Source organism: Ruditapes philippinarum, unplaced genomic scaffold, assembly GCF_026571515.1.
Source record: "Ruditapes philippinarum isolate M1 unplaced genomic scaffold, ASM2657151v2 ctg4068_1_1_1_1, whole genome shotgun sequence".
Lineage (NCBI taxonomy): Eukaryota > Metazoa > Mollusca > Bivalvia > Venerida > Veneridae > Ruditapes > Ruditapes philippinarum.
In genome coordinates, this window is record NW_026854648.1 from 39,165 (window position 1) to 65,719 (window position 26,555).

At 31.0% G+C, this 26,555-nt stretch overlaps 1 protein-coding gene across 4 annotated transcripts in view; it reads left to right on the top strand.

Moving 5' to 3' along the window:
• The window catches only part of LOC132740662 (G-protein coupled receptor GRL101-like), a 47,788-nt gene extending 23,009 nt beyond the window's left edge, over nucleotides 1-24,779 (top strand). For all 4 annotated transcript variants that reach the window (XM_060728606.1, XM_060728605.1, XM_060728607.1 and 1 more), the window contains 13 exons: nucleotides 2,141-2,314; nucleotides 2,735-2,868; nucleotides 3,245-3,369; nucleotides 5,297-5,493; nucleotides 5,978-6,121; nucleotides 8,014-8,130; nucleotides 9,839-10,348; nucleotides 13,327-14,503; nucleotides 15,576-16,102; nucleotides 16,428-16,555; nucleotides 18,101-18,149; nucleotides 18,816-19,051; nucleotides 19,349-24,779. In XM_060728606.1, coding sequence (XP_060584589.1) covers nucleotides 2,141-2,314; nucleotides 2,735-2,868; nucleotides 3,245-3,369; nucleotides 5,297-5,493; nucleotides 5,978-6,121; nucleotides 8,014-8,130; nucleotides 9,839-10,348; nucleotides 13,327-14,503; nucleotides 15,576-16,102; nucleotides 16,428-16,555; nucleotides 18,101-18,149; nucleotides 18,816-19,051; nucleotides 19,349-19,486 — 3,656 coding nt within the window. In that variant the 3' untranslated portion in view covers nucleotides 19,487-24,779. The remainder of the gene's footprint in view (nucleotides 1-2,140; nucleotides 2,315-2,734; nucleotides 2,869-3,244; nucleotides 3,370-5,296; nucleotides 5,494-5,977; nucleotides 6,122-8,013; nucleotides 8,131-9,838; nucleotides 10,349-13,326; nucleotides 14,504-15,575; nucleotides 16,103-16,427; nucleotides 16,556-18,100; nucleotides 18,150-18,815; nucleotides 19,052-19,348) is intronic.
• Nucleotides 24,780-26,555: the final 1,776 nt, after the last annotated feature.

A 26,555-nucleotide genomic window follows, 5' to 3' on the forward strand; every position in this document is an offset into this window, starting at 1 on the left:
ATATATGAATTCGTGTTCTTTAGAAGGACAGTAAGAAAGTTCAAGAAAACATTTAGAGCACATGGTAAATGTTTTCATCTAAAAAAAATACTGAAAAGCCAAAGCAGTACATTATTATTGTTTTCAATCCATTAAATGCTTTGTTACATAGCATTAAAATATATTTATGTGTTTTTATAAAGCTGGGACATATAATAAAGTCCCAGTCAAAAGGTGAAGGAATAATAATACTTATCATTTATAATAATAATAATTATCAAAAAAGGAACCAAAATACCAATAGAACAATAATAGGCTGTAACTTGAAAACACATTTTACTTCATTTTTACGACTACACGTATTTCGAAAGTTACATACATATTTTACTTCTACAATGTTTACCGTGGTTATTATATGGAATTGTAGTTATATAAACTGCAAATGATATAGTCACATCTATATCTTATGACATATTTTTTAACAATTAAATTCATTTACGTCTCGCATTTCATGTTTTCTCTTATAATTGCAATAAAAAGCTTCAAAAGTAATATTTTCGGCAATATAATTGTTTTATATCTTAAGGGCTATATTTGTCCTCATAATATCGTTATCTTAGAAGTCGTGTAAATACGCTGACCATGTGTCGTTGCTGATCAAATTATCGGCAATTACCACCTGTGTAAAATATCCTGCCAAACACGAAATTGTTGTGCTAAATAATCAGTAGCTGCATTTATTTCAAGTTTTCAGTGGATTACTGATTTATCCGTGAAAATTATATTTGATAATTTCAAAGTGAAAATAATCAAAATATAATTTCACACTTTTCAATCATGATGAAACTACTTTTTTAAGATTTTCCAGATGTTGTACCTCAATTTTATTTTTGCTGACAATTCTGACAATGTCAGGCTGTTTAAAGAAAAAGCAAAGCTGAAATTGTTAAATAACTTAAATGTAAAAAGTAATTAAAAGAAGAAAACTTACTTCTATTCATTCAAATTCCAATCACCAAATTTCGTCTCTAAATTTTTTTGTTTCATTTTTACAGTCTGAAAAATACATTCCTTCCACATGCAAAACGGACTTATTTTGCAGCTCAAGACTTCTTGTTTTTGACTAAATGGGGCTCTCAATGGGGAAAACAGATTTTAATATTAACGTACATATTATGAAATTTTCGTTTTGTCTTGCTTTTAAACATAAAATAAAAATAAACTGTGTTTGTTTGTTGTGTAAGATGTACATGATCTCGTGAACTTTAAAAACAGTATTTTCACTGTTTTTGTAAAGCTCACTCGATTAAATAAAAGTTCATCTTACACACAAACAAACAAATATCCTCTATTTAATTCTTAACGGGGTTTGTGGTTTGGAAAGGAAATGTTATACGTTAAAATACTGATAGCGCATTTTGTTTGGTCATTTTAATACTCTTTCACAATATTTATATTAAAGTTGACCTAAATATTTCATATATGTCCGATTCATGAAACAATTGTTTGTATTCATTATAATAACTACAGTTTTATTTCAAATATATTTGAAAGGTTCATGTCATTTTTGTTACTTTGTAATGTATTAAATATATTGCTTTGTGTGCTGTCATACATCATTATAGTGTTACTATTAAAATAAGATACAAGGCATACAATGCGATGTAAGATAGCACACAAAGCATTTTTACACAAAGTACTTGACTTGAAGAATGATTATGTATAACAAATAAAGAACTTTTATGATTTCACTTATAGTGCAATATATCTATCAAATTATATTAAATAATCAAACTTGCGAAAAAAAACATTTCTTTTACTAAATTAACGTTTTCTTTAGGGATTCTGTTTTTCTCTATTTTCTTGCAATTTCCTTTTATAAGCAACACCTTTATGTGCATTTTAGAGTAAGGGGTCGAAATGTCCAGTCAATTCAATGGGTCTAAGAGTTTTAGGGGTCTAATGTCACGGGACGAGGTGCCTTGGGGATCAAGGTGTCAAGGGGTTGATATGTCATAGGGTTTCATCTCTCTATAACAATAATACAGATAACAATTTGTAATTTTCAACTGTGTCTTGATATATTCAATGAAAAAGACGTCTTTTTACTTATGCATGTATAGCAAAGAAATGTTAAAGTGTTTGTATTTTACAATTCCAGACTCTTGCCAAAATTCATTTCATTGTGTTGATGATTACAAATGTATCCCTTATCGACTGACATGTGATATTTACCCAGACTGTAGCGATAAAAGTGATGAACAGAATTGCGTAGTCATAATTCCAACGACCGATGTCTTCAATATTGAATACCTACCAGGGAAACTCTCTGACCGTAAGGAGATGTCTTAGATTAATGAATTTTTATCTGTATCTATTTGTTGATTAAGTCTTTATTGAGTGTTGGAAATATGAATGTTATTTAACCACGTGATTTAAATGTTGAATCAATATAAACTTGCTTGTAAATTTTGTTACACTTTGAAAGTTCTTGTTCTTCCCTTTTTTTCCTTTATCTCAGAAACCTATTACTTAAAATACTTCTTATAGGATTTAAAAAATCATTTGTTGAAAATGTGTGAGGAATTTGTATTTTGCACTTTTACATTTAGGGAAAAAGGTATACTTGTATAGTTGCGGAAGACTAAATCATCATCTCTGAATTACTACTGCAAGTATTTATACAACAAAATAACTTAAGTCAATAACTTGCATAAGTAGACATTCATGTTTAACTAACATTTTATTTCTTCAGAGTCTTGTACATGGGATTTCGATCAGAAAGGAAAAGAATCTGGCAGGATAACGTATTCTAGACAGTGTTTATTTCAATTGGATTCAGCTTATTTTTTTGATGGTTTTAATGAGAGATATTCTTGTTTTGTAAAGGTAAGTGCATTTTATCACATGCTTCATTGTGCACAAATTTAGATTTCGAATGTAGCGTTTTACTTGAACATATTAATACAAGGCTTGTTCGAAATGTTTTTTTTTAATATTTTTGCGATTTCTGTAGTAAAAGTCATTCAATATCTTTGAAAGTTTGTGTGTTAGAGTATCTTCATTAGAAAAAAAATCTAACATACATTTTTTTTATTTTTAAACAATATTTCAAAACGGTTAGTGTGGCTAAATATTTTTACATCACTCCGTGCTGCAAAGGATTCAATGAAGTGATTTAATTATATTTCAGGGGATATAAATGAAACAGGTTTGCTTTTGTACACTTTGATTGTATGTTATTATGGTAATTATCTTATCTCAGGTACGAAACGATTGCAAGTTCAGATTTCGTGAAGCAGCTCTTATTGACAATAACAATAGTGATTTCGCATTTCCGTCCTGTCATTGCACAATAGGAACATTCCGCAAAGGAAAACCTTTTAAAAAGTATATTTTTCAATAATTTCACATTTACTCAAACTTTGAAAACGTATGAGAATAATTTAAATATGTGTTTTCGCTTTTAGTATTTATATTTATTTAGAAATTCATCCTTTATTTCATTTTTCATTTGTTTTATTTTATATAGCTCTTATCAAGTTTAAATGATACTATTCAGTGAAAAGAAATATAACCATTTCTTGCGTCATACAATAATAAATTGTAGACAATAAGTTTTCAACATCAATTATGCAACTTAATTTTTTTAATTACAATTGAATTGAGTTACGTAAGCTGCACTTTTTATTCTCAACTCATAATCTTTTACATTTAATAAATTCTCAGTAAATAAATTATCTTTATGTAAGTATATATCGAACTTTAGGAATAATGCTTTCAGATAACATGAATATATTTGTTGAGAGGACATTCAGAAACTGAAAAATAGATCACAGACCATTTTAGTCCGTTAAATGATAAGGCGTTTTTAATATGTAACAAACACATTTTTATCCCCCCGCCGAAAATTTTCGGCGGAGGATATAGAAATAGTCTCCGTCCGTCCGTCCATCCGTCCGTCAGTCCATCCGTCCGTCCGTCCTTCCGTCCGACATTTTTGTCCGGAGCATATCTCTAAAAGTATTTGAGGTATCAACTTGAAACTTCATAGGTGGATAGACCTCATTGAGGAAGAGTGCAGTGCACAAGAATGATAACTCTACCTTGCATGATTTTTGAGTTATTGCCCTTTGTTATTTTTCAAAATTGATTTTTGTCCAGAGCATAACTCCAAAAGCCTATGAGATATTAACATGAAACTTCATAGGTGCATAGATCTCACTCAGGAGGTGTGCAGTGCACAAAAATGATAACTCTACCTTTCATGATTTTTGAGTTATTGCCCTTTGTTATTTTTCATACCTAATTTTTCACCTGAGTGGAGCGTAACTCAAAAAGTGTTTGAGATATCAACATGAAATGTCATAGGTGGATAGATCTTATTGAGGAGGAATGTTGTGCGCAAGAATGATAACTCTTCCCTTTACAATTTTTGAGTTATTGCCCTTTGTTTTTTTTCATTCTATTTTGTCCAGAGCTTATCTCAAAAAGTATTTGAGGTATCAACTTGAAACTTCAAAGGTGGATGGATCTCATTGAGGAGGAGTGCAGTGCTTAAGAATGATAACTCTACTCTGCATTATTTTTGAGTTATTGCCCTTTGTTATTTTTCAAAATTGATTTTTGTCCAGAGCATAACTTCAAAAGCCTATGAGATATTAACATGAAACTTCATAGGTGCATAGATCTCACTCAGGAGGTGTGCAGTGCACAAGAATGATAACTTTACCTTTCATAATTTTTGAGTTATTGCCCTTTGTTCTTTTTCATACTTAATTTTTCAATTCAATTTTTTTTCTCAACTTGAAACCTCATAGGTGGATAGATTTTACTGAGGAGGGATGCAGCACACAAGAATGATAGCCTACCCTGCATTATTTTTCAGTAATTGCCCTTTGTTATTTTCAGCCATCAGTATTCACATAGGTTTCAAATCTGTAATCACTATAGCCATCAGTTTTTATTACCAAAAGACCTCTTAAAATGGAATTATTCCGCTCTTCTACATATACATTCTGCCAATGAGCAAACACATTCGTCGGGGGATGGCCATGTTGACATGGCTCTTGTTCGCTTTTTTATTGATATCCTCCTGATATTTTCCTGTTCACATTCTTATTATTCAAAGATAAATTAATATAAAATACGAATACTATTTCTCTGACAGTTATTCTACGAATGCATTGTTTTCAACATACGAACGGTATTTTTATATTTAAGAAATGTCTCATGATAGGAACAATGTTATGTGTTATTTTTAAATGGTTGCTGTAAAATTCATTTAAGATATGATTACGCATATTTAAATTTTCAGAAATGATTACAATTATCATGAGCTGGATATTGATTCGGTAACCGGATGCGATGGGAGTGAAATCGCAGAACTACTTGTTCCTGATGAAAGTTATGTTTATAATAATATACAGAGCACTAGTGATTTAGCGACGTTTATTTGGCCAAAGGTTTTTTCAGACACGGACATTACAGTTGGGCTTCCTTATTGCACTTACGGTATGGGTGACTCTTATAAAAATGAACACACTTGTAATAATCCTTTCAAGATCCAAAACAGTTCATTCCTTTTCTGTATTCCTTGATATTGTGATTTACAACCTTAAGTTCCAACTTTAAATTATTTACCCGTTATATTTGAAATAATAACTTAACTCATTGTCCACTTGGTTGATTGATAAAAATAGTCACGCTGGAGCTTCAATCAATTTATAATCAACGTCATACCGTTTTATATTATTTTTTGTTTTCCAATGCAATTACAATATATCATATTTCCAAAGCGGCAAATAATAGTCCTGTTAGCTCAATAGGTAGTGCGCTTGTCCGTGAGTGTGTCGATCTTTTCTAAGCCCTGTACCTCTGTGACATATGGCATGTTTTTCTGAATAATAATTCTACATCAATAAATTGCATATACTTTACTAGTCGTTTTGATTTCATTTTTACTATTCATGATAAATTTGGATTTATTTTATTTAAGATTACAACGCAAGCGTGTTTGGTGATTGGTTTAAATGTGAAAGAGATAACAAAATCATACCAGAGTCGATGGTCTGTATTTATTCCGTTGGTGCAAACGGTTACATGACTGGATGTAGATCTGGTGACCATTTACAAAATTGTGGTAATTCAAATAAATATCAAATCACTAGTTACCATATGATTATATTTCTAAAATAAGCAAAACACGATATTTTCTATAACTTAATAAAGTATCGTTAATATTAAGATTCATAGTCAAAGTTCATCTTTAAACCATATGTATATCGTTTGTCATAGATTAAACACAAATAAAATACACGATGCTGTCACAGCAAGAAACTTATCATTATTTCAAGCAATGATAAAAACGTTGACGGTGATGAATAAAAAAATGCTAAATCATAATTAAAACTGAAAACGTATTTTAAGTTTTGAAGAGTCTTACAAGAATGATACAAATGATTGAAAACATTATTTTATTACTGCATAAGCATATTGACTGTAAAAAGTGGCTGTTTTCAATGCAAACCTCCTGTTACAAGTTCAAGCTGCTATGAAACTATGAAAAATGCTTCAATACTGATCAAACTTGCCACAAATGTTGACTGTAACAAAGCCTTTGTAACAGCATGCTTAATCTTTCTTGTTACCATGGTATGTAAAAATTTTCAAAACTCACTTTACGTTGAATTTTCCATCAAAACTTATTTCAAAGTTCTGCAAATTTTCAAAAGATATAGATAAAGTCAGTGGCCTTGCAGTGTTGGTTACACAATACGATAAGACCGACTCCTGTCAAGCCCAAAGCACATAAGAGAAAGGGACACATACCCTTCTAGCACTCCCTTATTGTACCTTTTTTATATAAAGTGATCACGTTTTTTACAACATTTTTCAAAACGAAAACAAATGTTTTGGTCTAAGTAAGACATTTTAGAGGCCTTAAAAGAGGGTAATGAAAAGCCAACAAAACACGTCTTTATGAGGTTAAAGGTTAAGAACAAATAGAAAAAATATAAATTTTATCAATATATGGCCTGAAATAATCTTCTATCTTGAGAAGTCTTTACAGTTACCGGAAAACGCGAACCTGAAACACGTTCCCTACGGTGGCACTGCGAGCATGTACTTTCCAATTCAGGTGTGTTCTTGACAGCTTGAAATATGGGCAATATCTGAATCTTGGTTTATAGGAACAGGTGTCTTTGCTTTTTAAAGGACTTAAAATTACCACTGAAAATCTATTCTTTTATTCGTTTCATTCCAATGAATTTCTCAGGAAGTCGTTTATGTGTTCAAATTTTGATTTTATTTTTAGTATTTGACAACTTAGAAATAATAAAATTGTCAAAATTTAGACAAACGAGTAAAATGTCATCTGTCCCGCACACAATTCCCTGTACCCCTGGGAATATGCAGTATCCCTTGTCAAATTTTTGCGACCTCTTCTTTTAAAATAATCCCCTCTGATCCTTGCGTTAGCATTAGCGTGATTTGACTCTATGTTAGTATAAAATGCAAAAATAACGTCACGTCAAAGTGTTATTACAATAGGGTAATATCGTATAAAATGGCGTTATTTCACTCATTTGCCGTGGTTTATGTGATTGATATCATTACTTTTCTCTCCATTTTTTTCTTTTATTTGTAAGTTACCTAGCCATTAGGATTTTTGAGTTTTGATAGTTGATTCAACCAAATTGTTTTTCATTTCCTGTATGGTGTCTTAAGGAAAGCGTGAGCATTATTAATAGCGAAGTTTCAGCCTTCCTCGGGTTCTTTAAAATGACTGGCAAATTACTTTCTTTATTTAAATTTGTGTCCGATAGCCAAAACTCCTTATTTAATGATAAGGTATTAACAATGCTTGAAATGTGTAGTATTATCATGTATCACAACTTTAATAGTCTAAAAACAAGCTGTCCTGTAATCATGTTCCAGTTAAAAATAGTGAAAACATTTTTAGTCATCTAGAACTATTATAAATGTCACGACCAAAGGTAATTGCTTGAAATTCCAAAATTTCGTTTTCAGAAAAATTCCTTTGCCCTGAAAATACAGTCAAATGTCCAGGCAGTTACTGCATTGAACAGGGATTTCTCTGTGATGGACATATTGAATGTCCTGGGGGAGAAGACGAACAAGATTGTAGTAAGTGATCAAGATTTGTAATTACTTAATTAAAAACCATTTTTATTGTGTCTTTTAAATAGCTTTTCCTTAAAAATTTCGGACGTATAATGTTATACCCCTGGTTGTCCGTTCCTTAGCAATTTTGTATCCGCTCTGTATTTTCTAACGTATTAAGGAAATGGAAACTACTTTGCAAGACTGTTGAAAGTAATGAGGAGACGTTCAGAAAACCGATGTTAAGGCTTCCTCAGAATATGTTAACTGTTAAGTTCACATATTGTCATTTATCATTCAAAATCCTTATCTATATATGTTTCTAAGGAAGGTTACTCTGTTATTACCATTTATCGATGTATTTTCTCTGACAGTATTATCTGTGTTTTAAAAGACTTACCAGAAGAATATCCTGTTTATAAAATAAAAAACGTTCTCATGAAATCTATTTACTTGCATATTTATGATTATCTTTAAATTCCTCGGAAACATTTTTTCATAACTAAATGTATTCAGGGTCGTAGTATTATATTTAGTAGAAAATTACAGGAACAAAAATCAAGTATGGCAATTTGTAATTTAATGATTTTATTGAAACTTTCACCAAGCTTTTCTTTAAAAAATTCATATAAATGGATGGAAGTCCAATATATTCTTACAAAATATAAAGGAATTAGAGATCGCAGTCATTTCTGATTTCAAACGTTGCTGATATCTTGCGGCGTTTAGTGGATAAACATTTTTCGTTTAATTTTTTCTCAAACTAATGCATTTTGCACTCTATAGGACGTCGGCGGCAATAAACAAATGATTGGATAATGACTTCAAACAATTACTTTTCATTAAGTTCGACACTCCTGTTTGTAGCTGCAGGTAGTTCCTTAAGTATACGGGCCTCGTCATTGTTCCTATGTATGTTTTTATATGTTAATTATAGCACACAGAGATAAAGTTTTCCATGCTCACTTGTAATGTTATATCGTAGAGTTAAAAACACTTTAAATAAAGTTTAGTGTGCTTAATTCTTGGTATCTAAAACTTGATGTAATGTATTCTTACCTTTAGAAACGGTACAGTAACGTTATGTTTATTTATCTGGAATTAGTCTTTATCAAAAGTTTTTGATAATTATCACATATGTTAATAGCTCAGAATATTCTTTTTACAAAAGATATACTTACAAAATAGTTAAATTGTGTTGTGCTCCACAACGCTGAAGAACAGATGTGCTCCTTTGTACGCCTGCCCGTCCTGTATATTCACTCACACACAATTAAATGGTCCTCTTAATCTCCAAGAGTCTTATTGTATTTTTCATATTTTTAAAATAAATAGTTTGGTCCTAAATTTGTTCGGCGTAGCAGTATGAAACATTGTGTTTTTATCTTAATGTGTAACCAATGAAATTGCATGTTACAATCCGTTTGCTTGATTTATACATCTCAAAAGGCCTGTAGGTAAATCTGCAAAACATACTGCTCGTGTAAACTAACAAAAAACCTCGATGTTGTTGCGTTTAAACCTTTATTTATAAATGACTTTTCGGAGACAAATGAAGGTAACAAGGACTCATAAGTCTTAATCTTTGAATATTCATTTTGTTTTATATTATTTTAAGTGTGTTTATAACTCATGGTTTGACCGCTTCTACCCCTCTACAAGCTTTGACTACCCAGCATCCACTAAATAAATAAATTTAACACGTTTAATTTTATTGGAATTTTTATTTCAGCCTGTCAAGATTCGGATAGAGAAGTTATCTTATTTGTGGAAGATGGAGACCCTGAAAGCGGAGAAACAGCAGTTCATTTAGCTAAACAATTTTTTACAAACGTTAAGGATAGTCTTGTGAGATTATTTTTTTTTAGGAGTCTGAATATATCAGTGGATTTTGACATTACATTTAGGTTGTTGGAAATACGAGAAGAACGTGTAAATCAATTACAAAAAAATGAATGCAAGTATACAACAATGGCAAGAGATTTTCTTAAAAGGCTGCGCTTTACCAAATCAGAAAAAAGAGGTATTATTGTGCTTGAGAATAGTAATGAATCAGCAGTTGTTTCCAGCTTAGCATTGTCCAATCTCTCACAGCCAGAGTTTTTAGTATATCGGGTGATTAAAGATTTCAGTTCTTCCCTTTACGAGGATGATAAATACAAATTTGTAAAAGATATTCATATCAGTAAATGGAAGTCTCTGTATTGGACAGGATTCAGAAGATTTCCAGAAATATGTACAGGTGAGTGAAAGAGATGAACTATTTTTTAAGTAATTAGTAAATACATTTAGACCCACCTGCAGTTATAAAAAGAAATATATTGGATGTATACATATTTAATTGTGGACATACGAAGAAAATTGAGTAATTGAAGCAATTAAGGTATGTTAAGGGGTACTATAAGGAACAAACAATTGACAACATAGGTCAGGTATATACCTTTAAGGTCACCTGTATGCAACATTTGCTTACGGTTTACAAGTTACATATACTTCTAATAAAGTTCGGATATTAGACATACTCCTTATCAGAATGACAAATATTTGTATAATCTTTAATAATTATCATCCTCAAGATAAATGTTTTTTCTATTGATTATTGTTTAAAAAAAACAACAAATAATATCATTTAGCTAACAAATGACACAAGCAAAATGATTGTTTCTTTGCAAAATGATTGAGATATTCATAGTTTACGCTAACCAATTTAAACCCTTGTTTGACAGTTTTCCTACTTCGAGAGCCTAATTTATAGAATATTTGTTATTATGCCTACTCAGAAGAAGAGGGGGTATATTGTTTTGCTGGTCCGTCGGTCAGTTCGCCTGTCCGTCAGTAGACCACATGGTTTCCGCTGATTATAATAAAAAACTATTTATTACAAAGTGTTCATATTCAGATACTTTTTGCTCTCAACTAGTAGATAACCCATATTGTTTTTGGGGTCACTAGGTCATAGTCACAGTTCCCTTAAATGTCAGAATAACTTCCGCTCATTATCTTCAAAACTATTTATCAAAACGTCTTCATATTTCGTGCACTGATTGGACACATAGTAATGACCAATATTGATTTTGTGGTTACTAGGACAAAATTCAAGGTCAAAGGGGCCTTAAATGTCAGAATGATTACCGCTCATTATCTTGAAAACCATTTATCACGAAAACTGCATGTCAAAATCTTGATAGGTCATAACTAAACCCCTATTGAATTTAGGGTTACTAGGTCAAAGGTCAAGGTCAGGGGGACCTAAAATGGTTATGTGGTTTCCGTTCATTATCTCAAAAGCTATTTTACCACAAAGTTTTCAAATTTCATATAGTGATTTTTCATAACTTTTACATGGACCCCTTTTGATTTTGGGGTCACTTGATCAAAGGTCAAACTCACAGGGGCTTGAAATGTCAGAATTGTTTTCGCTTATTATTTTGAAAACTATTTATCACAAACTTCATATTTCACATACTGATTCGCCCTTACTAGCGGTTGGTCGCTATTGATTTTGGGGAAAGTCAGTCAAAGGTCTAAGTTATATGTGACTTTAATGTCAGAATTGTTTCAATTAAGTATCTTTAAAAAAAAGTTTCTATATTATAACTAGAGAGAGAGAGATAAATAGATCATCTCTATGATTTTGGGGAATCTAGGTCAAAGGTTAAGGTTACAGTGACCTTTAATGTCAGAATGGTTTCCACTCATTATCTTGAAAACCATTTACAATAAAGTCTTTATATTCCACATATTGATTGGTCATAACTAGAAAAGGACTCCTATAGATTTATCTGTCACTATATCAATGGTCAAGGTCAAGGGGGCCTTGAATGGCAATATGGTTTCCGCTCATTATCTTGAAAGCTATTTATCACATAGTCTTCATATTTTACATAATGATTGGTCAAAGTTAGTACATGGCCTCTTTTGATTTTGAGGTCACTAGCTCAAATGTCAAGTTCACAGGGGCTTTAAATGTTAGAAAGGTTTCCAATTAATATCTTCAAAGCTATTTATCACAAGTCTTCATATTTCACACACTGATTGATCGTATCTTGTTAGATGACCCCTATTGATTTGTGGGTCTTAAGTACAAAAGTAAAGTTCATATGGGCCTTTAATAACAGAATGGTTCCCGATTATCATCTTAAAAACTATTTACCACAACAATTTCATCTTTCAAATAGAGTGGACATATTTAGTAGATGACTTCTATTGATTTTGAAGTAGCTAAATCAAAGGTCAAGATCACAGGGGCATTGAATAGTAATATAGTGTGCGCTTATTGTCTTGAAAGGTATTTATCACAAAGTCTTCATATTTCATATAGTGATTGGTCATGATTACAAATACATGACCCCTATTTATTTTTGTTTCATTATATCAAAGGTCCAGGGCACATGGGCCTTAATGTTAGAATGTTTTTTACTTTGCTATTTTGAAAACTACTTGTCAGAAAGTTTTAATATTTCACATTTTGATTGGTCATAACTAGAAGATGATCCATATTGATTTTGGGATAACCAGGTCAAAAGTCAAGGTCACGGGTGCCTTAAATGTCAGAATGGTTTCCGCTCATCATCTTGAAATTTTTTATCACAGTCTTCATATTTCACATATTGAATAGTCATATGTAGTAGAATACTCCTATATATTTCACAGCGTCCTTAAATCCGCTGATTATCTTGAAATGTTTTCAAATGTCTTCATATTTAAATATTGATTAGTCATAATGGGGTCACTAGTTCAAAGGTCAAGGTCTTTATATTTCGAATATTGATTAGTTATAACTAGTAGGATATATTTTTTCCATAACTGAAAACTCCCAAGAATCCATTAATTGCACATTTCTTTATCAAAATTATCAATTAAATAAGTCAATGGCTAACAAGTGGAGCATATGTGTCGATCGACATTTCGTGTTTAACTTAAAGTTTTTCAGCTTAATTTAACCAACTATTATAATTATGAAATTAAAATTTAACACTTTTTTGTCCAAAAGGGATTTTTGAGACTGAATTTAACTAACGTTTAACAAAACATTATTGAACCTCTTTCTACGAATCCCTTAGTTTCAATGAAGTTGAAAGTAATTCTAGCTTTTTGAATACTCTTCAAATCGGAGGTAATGCATAACGTGGGTTATATCTTAAGATGAAAACTTTGTTGATCATTTAAAAAAAAAGTTTGTAGTTTTCTGTAAACAATTGTCATCTGTGATCTTTTCAGAGGCTGCATACGTTCCATGTGCTGGGAAGTTCAGATGTTCTTCTAGTAAACAATGTATACCATTTGAGCACGTGTGTGACAATGTGGTGCATTGTAAAAATGGTGACGATGAAAGGCTGTGTAACTCGGTGTGTCCCCAGAAATGTAAATGTGTTGGTGATGTTATTAATTGTAGGGCGGCCAACATTTATATGTCCGATTTATCATCACTGACAAAATATGTCAGAAGTCTTGATCTAAGTAAAAACCCAACAATTAAAGACATACACGAAAACCATTTAAATTTTCATTACATGTTACGTTTAAATATTTCGTCGTGTGACATTCATCATATTGACAACAAAACTTTCTTTTACTTAAAAAAATTGGTGGTGTTAGATCTTAGTAACAATAGAATACAGCAGTTACCAGTTGTGTTTAGCGAGCTCCGTTATCTCAACATTTCATCGTGTGACATTCGTCATATTGATAAAAAGAATTTCGTAAATTTACAATATCTGTTTTCGTTGGATCTTAGTGGCAACAAAATACAACTCTTACCTGATATGGTCTTTGGCATGCTCCGTTATCTTACCCACTTGAATCTTGATCGGAACTTCGAATTGACAGAAATTTCTCCGACAGCTTTTACAGGTCTAATAGCATTAAGAAACATAAAAATAACAGGCACAAAATTGAAAAAGATAAGCTCGTTTACATTTTCTGACTTACATTTAGACAGTATAGATATTTCTTACAACAAAATTGAGGAGATTGAAAATGATGCCTTCAAGAATTCCAAAGTCAGTAAAATTAATTTTGAAGGAAATAATGTGTTAAAGTTTGAAAAACTAATGTTCAACGGTGTAACGTCCCTTCAAAAGCTTCATACACCTGCATTTAAATTCTGTTGTATCCGCCCTTGCTATGTGTCTGAAGAAGAGTGCACACCTTTAAGGAATGAGTTTTCTTCATGTGAAGACCTGATAAGAAACTCAGTACTTCAAGCAGTTCTTTGGATAGTTGGAATAGCTTCATTATGCGGAAATCTATCTTCAATCATCTACCGTCTTGTCTTTGATCGCGAAAGGCTAAAGATAGGTTATGGCATATTTGTCACTAACCTTGCAGTTGCAGATTTCCTGATGGGTGTGTACCTGATAATGATAGCAGTTGCTGATTCATACTATAGAAACAGGTATTCATTTATGCATGAAACCTACATTTAACCATTTCGCTGCCAGAGGGTTATTGTTTTATTTATCATCTATTTGCCAGAGGGTTTTCTAAGAAATTACAATTTTATTAATTAATGTAATGATTATCATTATTTGTTATTAGTATTATGATAATTATATATGTTTCCAAATATGCTAGTATAATAATAATGATTTTCGATCGTATAATTTTCTTTATATTTATTATTATTTTTATTATTATTATTAATTTATTATTATTATTATGATTATTATAGAAACGGCAAAAGCCGTCCATATGGCAAAAACGCCGAAAATTACAGGGACGGCATAAGCCGTCCCTATGGTAGTGAAAGGGTTAATAACTGATTCTGAACTACCTATCTCTATAGTAACAAGAAAGTCATTGTTATTGATTCACTCAACAAATATGGGTCATTGGTTGCTTCAAAATTTCTCTTAAAACAAAACAGGTACTGACTTTAACAGTAATTTGTACGCAAATTCCAGATACTGTTTCCTATGAATCTTTTCCGCAATGCATATTTCTTATTTTCTTTTTAAAAGATGTTCAGCGAAAGATATAAATATCGATATGTAGTCTACAAAAATACTACCTATATATGACAGTATATATGTATGACAGACTCAGAGTAATTTGTCCTACGCAAATGCTAATTTACCGAAAACTGATATGCCATGAAGTAGTTTTGTAGCGCGAATTTACTATTATTTAGAATGTATTGTCTTGATATGACACTTGTAGTTCTTTTTGTTTTGAAAGTATATCACCACGTACATATAAAAAACATTTTTAAATGTACAGTCCATGTACATATATGCCTTTTGCATGGATATAAAAAATGTAAAAGTGTCAGAAAAATTATGTAATACTTTTTATCAATGAATTTTGAAATAACAATATTGGCTTCGATCTATATTAACTCGCCACGTTAAAAAGAAATGATATTATGATTACAAATGAATTCAAATAATTAAATTCCAAGAAAGAAAACACAATATTGCAAAAAAATCACCCCTAAAACTAAAAAGTACGGTTCAATTTATTTTCAGATACACTTCTGTGGATGATTATTGGAGAAACAGTAATTGGTGTGTTACCGCAGGGATTCTGTCTACAGTTTCGTCTGAAGCCAGCGTTTTCTTTCTTTGTTTCATAACCTTAGACAGACTATTAGTGATCAAGTTTCCATTTGGCACAGTGAGGTTTAGACCTACGAAGGCTTATATTTGCTGCGGAATATGCTGGTTTATTTCCATAACACTGTCAATCATTCCAATTCTTTACACAAGTCACTTCAAAAACCAATTTTACTCTAAAACAGGGGTATGCATTGCACTGCCTTTGACGCGAGATAAACCTCCGGGATGGATGTATTCCGTGTCAATTTTCGTTGGTTTAAATTTCTGCACTTTTATTCTAGTCGCTGTAGGACAGTTAGCTATATTCAAAGAACTTCGACGGGCATCAGTTATGAAGAAAACACAGCAATCAAGAAAACGTGATTTGAAAGTTGCTAGGAATCTTATTCTTGTTGCAACAACTGATTTTCTATGTTGGTTTCCGATAGGGGTGATGGGTAAGGTCTCATATAAATCATAAATTGGTATGAACATACATTTTCAAAGTCGTCATTGCGATAAATGAATAATATCTTATAACGAATCTTTAACTTACACAGTGCTAAGTGTAAGACTTTTTATACAATTTAATCTAGATAATCATATATGTGTTTTCTTCATTCGAGTACAGTATTAAAAAACGAAACTTCTTAAGATATATTTTCCTGACATATTTTGTGAAATATTGAAGGGTCTGTTTACTAAAATAATTTGCCTCACACCGTCCGGTCTGTTCAATCCAATTTACACAAAACTGGCAAATAACAATATTTTCTTCTTCAGGTATCTTGTCATTAATTGGATTTGCAATTCCGAGCGATGTATATGCATGGACAGCCATTTTTGTATTACCAATTAACTCTGCCCTCAACCCATTTCTGTATACGCTGTCGGCAATACTCGGAAAGAAGGTAATTTAGAATAATGTTTTGCTTTCTCGCTGATATTTACATTGAAATTATGATATTGGACACGCATGATTCGTCGTTGTCTTCATTCTATTTCAAATATGAATTCCGCCTTAACCAGATGGTAGACTGTGACGACAATTCACAAAAGTAACCGTTAGACTTCCTTAATATAAATGGTTTTAGCCTGGTGCACCAATAATAACAAAAGCTCAATATATACAGGTTAGGATCGAGGTTGGTTTATTAGAGAAAGTTTTAACATTATGGTATGGGATAATACTTATTCAAAGGGGAAGTGAAGTTGGATATCGATATTTCTCTAGTCTAACACATGGATAATGAGTGAAGATTTTGCTGAATTTTAGTTCTGTTGACTTCTGGAGCTTTTGTGAGTCCTTCATTCGTCGTTCTCAATTTTCTTACAACATCACCTATACTACAAAGTGGATTTTGACAAATCCGAATAGGAATGAGTTTTAGGCGGCCTTCTGAAATGTTATATAATAGTTTTACTCTGGATGTAGATTACAACAGCAAAATTAGAGACAGAAAAAAGTAATAAAAACCTTTACAACTGCTTTATTTTGAGCTTAGATATCTGGAGCGTATCATTATATATTGTCATCTTCTACATTCATGTAAATTATGCCCTACAACTAAAATTGCTCCTGCTCTGGGATCATTTGATTTACATAGATTAAAATTCTCTCTTAAAAATATTTGTTTAAAAACTTGGATATTTTGGATAAATTCTTTTGATAATTGTTAAGGTGTATTAATTTTTTGCTATCACTGCTCATGATAGGTGATGAATAATATATTGTCTCATGATTTAATCTCGTATAAGCAATATGATACAAATTACTTAATTGAAACACATTTGGTTATTTGTGCACCTGAAGCGTTTTGGACCATCGAGCGAAACATAGGTGACTTGTAAATCTTTTTACAATATTTTATGAAATGACCCAGCCTATTTGATAAACCAGTTGTTTTTTCTACTGTAAGTCTGGCAAATGATTTAATTAGAACTTAAACATTTACTCTGCCTTAAATTTCTTGTAGCGTCTGAACCGTTTGTTTTTAATACACCAAAAGAGCCCTATTTACCAGGCACAATTCACTATTTTATGTTTTATTCATTGCAACGGCCATTCGATCCTTCAATCAAATGCTTTGGAAGCTATGAAAACGCACAAGTAACCAAATAATATTAACGTTCCTCGTACTATTAAGCATAAAAAACAATGAGCGCCAAGAAAAAAGGAAAGGGGGATTCCTAAAGTACGCCCGATACGGCAAAATTAAAAATGTTGTAGTCTTGGTTTAACTGACCCAGGTTCATTGACAATTTTAGTTAACGCGAGCTACCGTATACATCCCAAGCACCGGCTTAAGCTGAATTCAATACTGAAACCTAAAATGGTCAAATATTGAATTTAAAAAGGAACATCCAGAGTTTGGTGCCATAGCTTTTTTTTAATCTCTTTATGAACGAGAATATTTTAAAGTATCAGGAAACTTTTTCCTCTTTTTTATTTTTAGAGTTTTAATCCAAGCATTGATGAGCAGAGTCGAACAATGGTCCAGAAAGGTAAACAATAAACACTACTGTAGTCTTTTGTTTTGTTTCACTGTCAAGTAACAATTTCACATAGACCAATTGTCAATGACATATATTTTATATCAAATCGTTTAACCTTAAATATTCATTTTGCTCACGGTGTCAAAATATCACACTCAATATATCAATGTCAATATAATCTTTTAAACATATTGATATTGTCCAGAGCTACGATAATAGTAAGCGATAAGATTTCCCTTAAGACAATGAATGTTTTCTCAAGGTTTTTTATTTAGAACGAAATATCGTCTCATGTCTGTGTAAACTTTATTGTTTGTACACACCAAGCCGTGCGACGTTTGCTTCAGAACATAAAACATTTTTGCATACTTAGTAACTACTCTACTACACGGTTCAAAAGATTAATAATTGCTATTTTCTAAATGACCGTATCACGTATAAGTGACGCTAGTTTGATGTTATTAATATTAATTGCAATTGCGATAACTTGTTTATATGTTATACTCGAAAGTGTTTTTATTGCAATACCTTACAATGCAGCTCACTGTGTATCACATCTGAAATTTGATTGAAAATTTGGTCTTGATAAATTATACCTGTATATATATTTTATATATTTGTTTATTTCTGGTATAAATCATTTACAGTAATGTACCGTTTAATATTTGTTTGCAGAAATTGGCAGCGCCATTTTAAGATATCAGAAATTTAGCAGATCTGTCCGCATGAAACAAGAAGTTGTGCCAGTAGGAACAATGCGATGTATCCAAGGCATACTCAATGACGATAGATGTTTGTCAGTCAGTATTGTTGCAGCAGTATCCAAACAACTTGCCGAATATCTTTCTCTATTACAAGAGTCTTTCATTGTCATAGACGAGATATGTGAGACGAATGTTTACATAACAAAGGTATATACCTAATCGTCAAATTATTATATCACTCTTTATCAGAAATTTATGTATTTTAAAATACAGTCTAGGTCACGGCTCATAAGGATAAAAGGGAAAACAAAACACATAGTTTAAATGAAAAGTGAGAATTTAACTATATATAAATTCCATGAACTAACATTTTTATACTAAATACACAAATCGATCTAATATGATGGTTTAATAGAGTATTCCCGAAACAATCTTACTTGGGACAGGTTACGGGTTCAGCTCCTTCAGGCTTGATTAATACAATTGATCATTTTTTATCCATAGGCTAAATATCCAATTGTTGTAATAGATGCAAAATCTACGATAGCTGCCGATGAAAGAGCTATACAGGAAAATATGTTCCAATATGGAAAACTTCTTCGAAAACTTGTTTCAAAATGTGATAAGAATTTGAAGATGTGATGTGAAAAGAAACGCAAAACAGTGGTGTTTACTATTTGTGACTTAGTTTAGTGACACATCTTTTACTCGTATTTAAGTGTGAGCTAGATTTACTACAGCGGGCAAACTGAAGAGTGTGTCTGTTTAGTTGTGTAAGAATTGGTGAAGTCATGTTTTGTCTATTCAGTTTACATATATGTTCAATAAATTTTCTCGTCGTCGTTTATATTTCATGCAGTGACAAATAGTTGCTTAAATTTAACGGGATTTTTGTTGTTGTTGTTTTTTTTTTTGTTGTTGATGGTGGTGGTTGATATTAGCTTGTGTAATTAATTTTCTATATTAATTATTCTTAATAAATGTCTTGACTTTGACCATGTTTTTTATCAATTTTTAGAAAATGTTTTAATTGACAACCAGATAACCCGTTATCTATAATACTTTAGTATTAAGTCATCTTTTATTTTGAGCGTATTCATTATGATGTTTTCTTTAAATGTATCATGTTGTTATCATCTATTTTAATTAAGATATTTCAATCACATATATTCAATCATTAATCTATTTCTATTTTCTCGAAGTCGTTAAAATTTCATACAGTGACAAATCGTTGCTTATATTTAACGTTTGTTGTTGTTGTTTTTCATTATTGTTGTTTGTTTGTTGTTTTTGTGTCGTTGATGGTTGATATTAACTTGTATAATGATATTCTTTTTCTTATCAATTATTTATATAATATTTCATCTTATAAATGTCTTTAGTTTGACCATGTTTTTTTATCAATTTTTAGTAACTGTTATAAAAATATTATTGTCATTGACGACCAGATAACCCGTTATCTATAATTCTTGATACATTTTGTATTTTAATTGTATTCATTATGATGTTTTCTGGTTTCTTTAAATGTATCATGTTGTCAACATTTTTTTTAATTAAGATATTTCAATCACATACATTCAATTATTAATCTATTTCTATTTTCTCGAAGTCGTTAAAATTTCATATAGTGACAAATCGTTGCTTATATTTAAGGTTTGCTGTTGTTGTTTTCCATTATTGTTGTTTGTTTGTTGTTTTTGTGTCGTTGATGGTTGATATTAACTTGTATAATGATATTCTTTTTCTTATCAATTATTTATATAATATTTAATCTTATAAATGTCTTGACTTTGACCATGTTTTTATCAATTTTTAGTAACTGTTTTAATAATATTATTGCCATTGACGACCAGATAACCCGTTATCTATAATACTTGACTCTTTTTTATTTTAATTGTATTCGTTATAATGTTTCTTTTGTAACTTAAAAATGTTGTTAATATTAATTTTAATTAACATATTTCAATCACTTTAATTAAATCATTGATCAATTTCTATGACCTGTTGTAATCAGTGTTGTTTTAGTAATTGTTTAGTGATATTTTGTGAAGGAAGAGTTAACCTAGTGGGTAATTTGTGCGCTTCTCAGTCATTGTGTATCATGGAATCGAGCCCTGATCAGAAACATGCATAATAATTTGGCATTTATATTGATTATTTCAAAAAACGAACTTGAAAGGGATGATTAAAAATTAATTGAAGCTGTTGTGACAGTTAAGTTTAATAAATAACTATGTTTAAAAAAATATAACGTGAAATTTTGTCATAGATGTTGTAAAAAATAATCTTTGTAAAGATTATCAAAGAAACACTTCCTATACAGGTGGTCAGAGAAACATTATACGTAATTATGATGTTAGTAATTGCTAGAAAGACAGTTAACCAACATTAAATTGCAGTTTTCTTTTCTTAAAATGTTTTCAATTTTGTGTAATTTGAATTTATATAAATTTGATCTTTTATTTGTATTGGTAATAATGCTGTTGTTGTTGTTGTTGTTGTTGTTGATATTGTTGTTTGTTTGTAATAATTCCATAGATATTTGATATTACTTTAATAGTAATTTGTCATTTATGTTCTGTTGTTCTTTTTAAGCTCACCTGGCCACGAAGTGATCAAGGTGAGGTAAAGTGATGGGGCTATGTCCGGCATCCGTCGTCGTGCGTCGTGCGTAGTGCGTCTTGCGGTGTTCGTCGTCAACTATTTGGTTGTTATCAATTTAGCAGTTTTGATTGAATTATCATCAAACTTTGTCAGAAATGTTTGTCTCAAAGAAATACAAGTCAATTTCGAAGATGGGTCATCTCTGGTCAAAAACTATGTGACAGGAGCTAAAATTAGATAAAGCTTGTTAATACTTTAATGGCTGCAGTTTTGATCAAAAGTTCCTGGAAATCGATCAGATAGGTTGTTTTAGTAATTCTAGGACAAGTTCGAATATGTGTCATCTCCGATCAAAAACTAGGTCACAGGAGCTTTAAAAAATGAAAATCTTGTGAACACTCTAGTGGCTGCAGTTTTGATCCAAATATTCTAGAAATTTGTCAGGAATGTTGTTTTGATGATTTCTAGGTCAAGCTAGGAGATGGATCTTCTCGGTTTAAAAACAAGATCACAGGAGCTAAAAATAGAAAAAGCTTGTTAACACTAGTGGCTGCAGTTATGATCCAAATTTACTGGAAATCGGTCCGGAAGGTTGAGGTCCATGAGGTTTAATATGGGTCATCTCCGGTCAAAAACTAGGTCACAAGTTCTAAAAAAAAGAAAAAGCTTGTAAACACTATAGTGGCTGCAGTTTTTATCCAAATAATTTGGAAATTTGTCAGTAGGTTGTTTTGATGATTTCTATATTTAAATATACGTTGTCTCCGGTCAAAATCTATGTCGCAGGGGCTTGAAATAGAAAACTCTTGTTAACACTCTATTGGCTGCAGTTTTGATCAAAATATATTGGAAATTGATTAGGAGGGTAGTTTTGATGATTTCTAGGTCAAGTTTGATTTTGGATTACATGGAGTCAAAAACAATGTCACATTGCCCAAATATGGAAAAACCTTGTTAATACTCTAATGGTAACCTTCTAACTCAATTGTCACCAAACTTATTCAGGATGCTTGTCTAGTTAATTGCTTGGAGGAGTTCAAATATGGAAATATGGGTATCTCTGATGAACAAATAGGTCACAGGAGCTAAAATAGACAATCATTTTAACACTCTAGTCGCTACTGTTGTTATCCAAATATCCTGGAAATTGGTCTGCTAGTTTGTTTTAATGATTTCTAGGAGGTCAAGTCCAATATGGGTCATCTGGGGTCAAAGCTAGGTCACACTGCCTAAATATGGAAAACCTTGTTAACACATTAGAGGTCACATTTTTGACTCAATTGTCATCAAACTCGGCCAGGATGATTGTCTAAGACATTGCTCGGATGTGGTTGATGGGTCAAGGGAGCGATCTAGGGCCATTTTGGCCCTCTTTTATTGTTATATAATTTTAGTTTTAGTAATCTACTTTTTTAATCAGCATTTTTTAAATCTGAACATTAATTTACAATCTGTAAAACTACGCTTATCAAAATTTTTTATGCAAATTGATAACGAGCACTTATGTTGCCGTCCTGATGATAGCTTAGTTACGAAGACACTTTGAAATATAGATTGTTTATTGGCTGTTGTTTCTATAACTTTACAAAGTTTATTTGCATTGTAATCTCTCTTGCTACTAAAAGGCGTTTGGGGCTTTACTATATTTTATTATATCGCTCCATTTTTCCAAGCTCTGAACAACAAAGAAAATGGCGTAAATTTATTCAAAAGCTTATAAGACTTACCTGTCCTTGATGACATATTTTTCAAGTTTAAAGTTAATACCTTTCACGGTTTTCGAGAAAATGGGCAAATACTCTAACTCAAAAAGGAGAGTAATTAAGCAAAAATGCCTTTCAGGATTATCTGTTACTTAGAAATACATTTCAAATTTCAAATTGAGCAAGTATCTTAAGCTTTGATTGAAAATCTTTGACGTTTTTTTGGAAACTTCACCTTTACAAAAATTAACTAAGAAATCAAAGCAAAATGGGATCATAACTAATTAAGACATTTATTACTTTATCTGTTATTAAAATTTGCATATCAATTTTAAAGTTGAACAATTATTTTCCAGATGTTTTGGAGACAAAGAAATTCAATAAACATATGGGCATAACTTTGCAAAACTAAATTTAAAGACTACCTGCCCTTTTGAAATAATGTCAGATTTGGATAGTTAACATATTTTTCAAATCTGAAGTGAACAACTTTAAAGAATTACAACTATTCTCAAATTTTTATGTTAGTGAATATTGATAATTGCTACAAAGACTCTTTGTAAATGGGGAAAAACATGTTTTGTCTTCACATGAAGTAGATATGTATTTTAAAAACTCTACGACACTATAGTTGGTCACAATGTGAAAATATAGTGTCATTATAATAAATAGCAGGTTTTTGTTAATAAAGGACCAACTTAACTTGACCTGTAATACGGAACAGTCCCGAAACATAGTATATTCATTCTTTAATTCAAATTACTAGTAGGCATATTGACTGATAATTTTATAGATTTTAATAAATTTCCGTGATTAAAATACTTAACTGAATGATGAGTACATTATAAAAATATTTTTGAAATTCTGAGAAAATGGGCATTAACATGCAGTATAAAAGCACTATTTGATAAGGGGGGCATAACTTTGCATTTGATATTTTAAGTAATATTTTTCCCTTTTAAGACGTTCTTTTATGACATTAAAAATTTATACTAAGTAAGAATTGAATACCTTTTACATTTTCTTGAAAAAAACGGATCTAAATGAAAGTTGAAATCAAGGGCGGTGCCAACGAAGGGTCTTGGCAATAGCTCAACTTTATTATTCGAAAAGTGGAGCTGAATCTAAAAGTGTGTAGCAATGTACTGAATATCATATTTTTTGTTACAAAACTACGACCTAATTTCCAAAACAGTTTGTTCCAACAGGCATTTTACTTTCGTTGAATCATAAAAGGAAAAAGAAAAACCCTTGCTAGAACAGTGGCAAACGTAGTCACTGAAAATGATTAGGACTTAAATAATGTCCCCTAGGCTTAAGATTCTTTTCAGGCAAAACATATTAGAATTGGTATTTAATAACTTTGATTGATACTTTGCAATACATTTTTGTGTTTTTCTGTGTGCAAATGTTTTTATAGTTTGAAAGCAAAATGTATTGGACAAAACATACAAATTGAAGGGTACGACTCACCCTGATGAAGTATAGTGCGGTTTTTTTTTGTTTGGTTCTTTTTCATTATTTATTGGTTTTTTTTATATGTTTTTTATATATTTATTGTTTAAACAAAAAAAAGGATTTATTGTAATAAGGATGTACGTACGCTAACAATAAAACAATGATCCTACTAGCTGACTTGTTTTATTTTGTAAATATTGTCATTTTTTTATTGTCAATGTCTTTCTAAATACCGGATTCTAAATGAGCATCATATATCATTTTATATATGTCTAAAACACAAATATTGCAAAGTCAAACCCCCGCTTTTCTGCTTAAATCTAAACATAAAGATTTCTGATGAACTTTTAACTACGGTTCTGCTTTCAAAACAATGCGCTTGAAAAAGTTTATGACGGACTCGGGCCTTCCGGGTTAATCCGGAGGTTTTTCCCATTAGACAATTAGACTATAAACTGAACTTTGATAGGCTGATAAGAAAACCACACTAATTGGGTGAAAAGCTGCAGATTATCAATAAATCATTTATTGGTTGTAACAAGAAATGTGTGCACAGTAAACTTATTCCCATATATTATTACAGTCACGGTGGCATGTTTACTTATACTTATACATATCTTATAAAGGTCAAGCGTTATATTAAAAGGTAATATTTATAATACATTTAAATGTATTATAACTACTAATATTTCACATACCTATGACTAGGGCAACTCTTGTTCTTGATTAGAAAAACATTTCATGCGTCAACGTGACTTTGACCTTGTGACATCGAAATCTAATTTCTCAATAAAGGTACAACTTAGATTATTCAGACGAAGTTCGTCTCAGATTGGTTTGACTTCCTGTAAAATTTAAGGGAAGAACTGAATATAAGAATGATTTTCATATGTCATATTTAAATTACAAAAATTGAAATCCTGGAATATCATTGGCCATTCTTAAATTAGTATAACAATCTTAAGGATTTTTCTGAAAAGTAAAGTCCAGATCAAAATATAATCTAAAGTAGTATCGGAAATTAACTTTCAAGTTCATTTTCATTAATATTAATCAAAATAAGAATATAACAGTTATAAATGACATTCTAAAATGTAGAGACTATCTATAACGCAAAAGATCCGGGAAAGAAACATGTACATACCTCGTCCGAGTATCTTTTGAAAATACCTCTTGTTGTTTTTACTTCTAATGTCATTGATAGGACAACGATTATTATAGCAAAACTCATTGTGATTGTGACCTTATGAATGATAAACTGAAAATTGTAGAGTTGGCAATAACAAACGACCATTTGCAAACGCGTACCGAAGCTCTTGGTCGGACAAGTTTTTTTAAAGTACTTTTTTTAAAATTATGAACTTTGAACTTCTCACTTTAAACTAAACTATTTTTTCTAAATTGAGGTAATGCTTGTTCATACGATGTACGGAATATTGTGGACACTAGACATTAATTGTAACAAGCGGACAATAGGGTTATCATGACCCTTGATAGCTTATATAAAATCAATGGAGTTCATCAAACAAACTTTATTCAACTAACAAATAAAAGTTAACTAGAAAATGTGAGACAAAATATATTAGCTGTAATCCTTAAAGTGAAAAGAATAATTTAACAAGATTTTTCCCTCTATGAGTCAAAACAATTAACCAAAATGTTGTGACTTAAGATTTAAAATTAAAATTGCTAGTTTTGACCATAGAGTCATGATTTAAGAAACTCGTAGTGGTGAACAACAATAGAGAATACTGGTTTTGAAGTTCTCCAAATTAAATAGATTACAACTTACATAACAAACAAGCACATTTCAATTTTATTTTATGCTTAAACAGTTAAAATGAAATTTCCTCAATATTAACTTGATAATTAAAATCTGTTTTTCCCGCTGGTAGCCTCAATTTATACGAATTTCTTTTAAATACAAGAAGTTTTGAGTTGAAAAC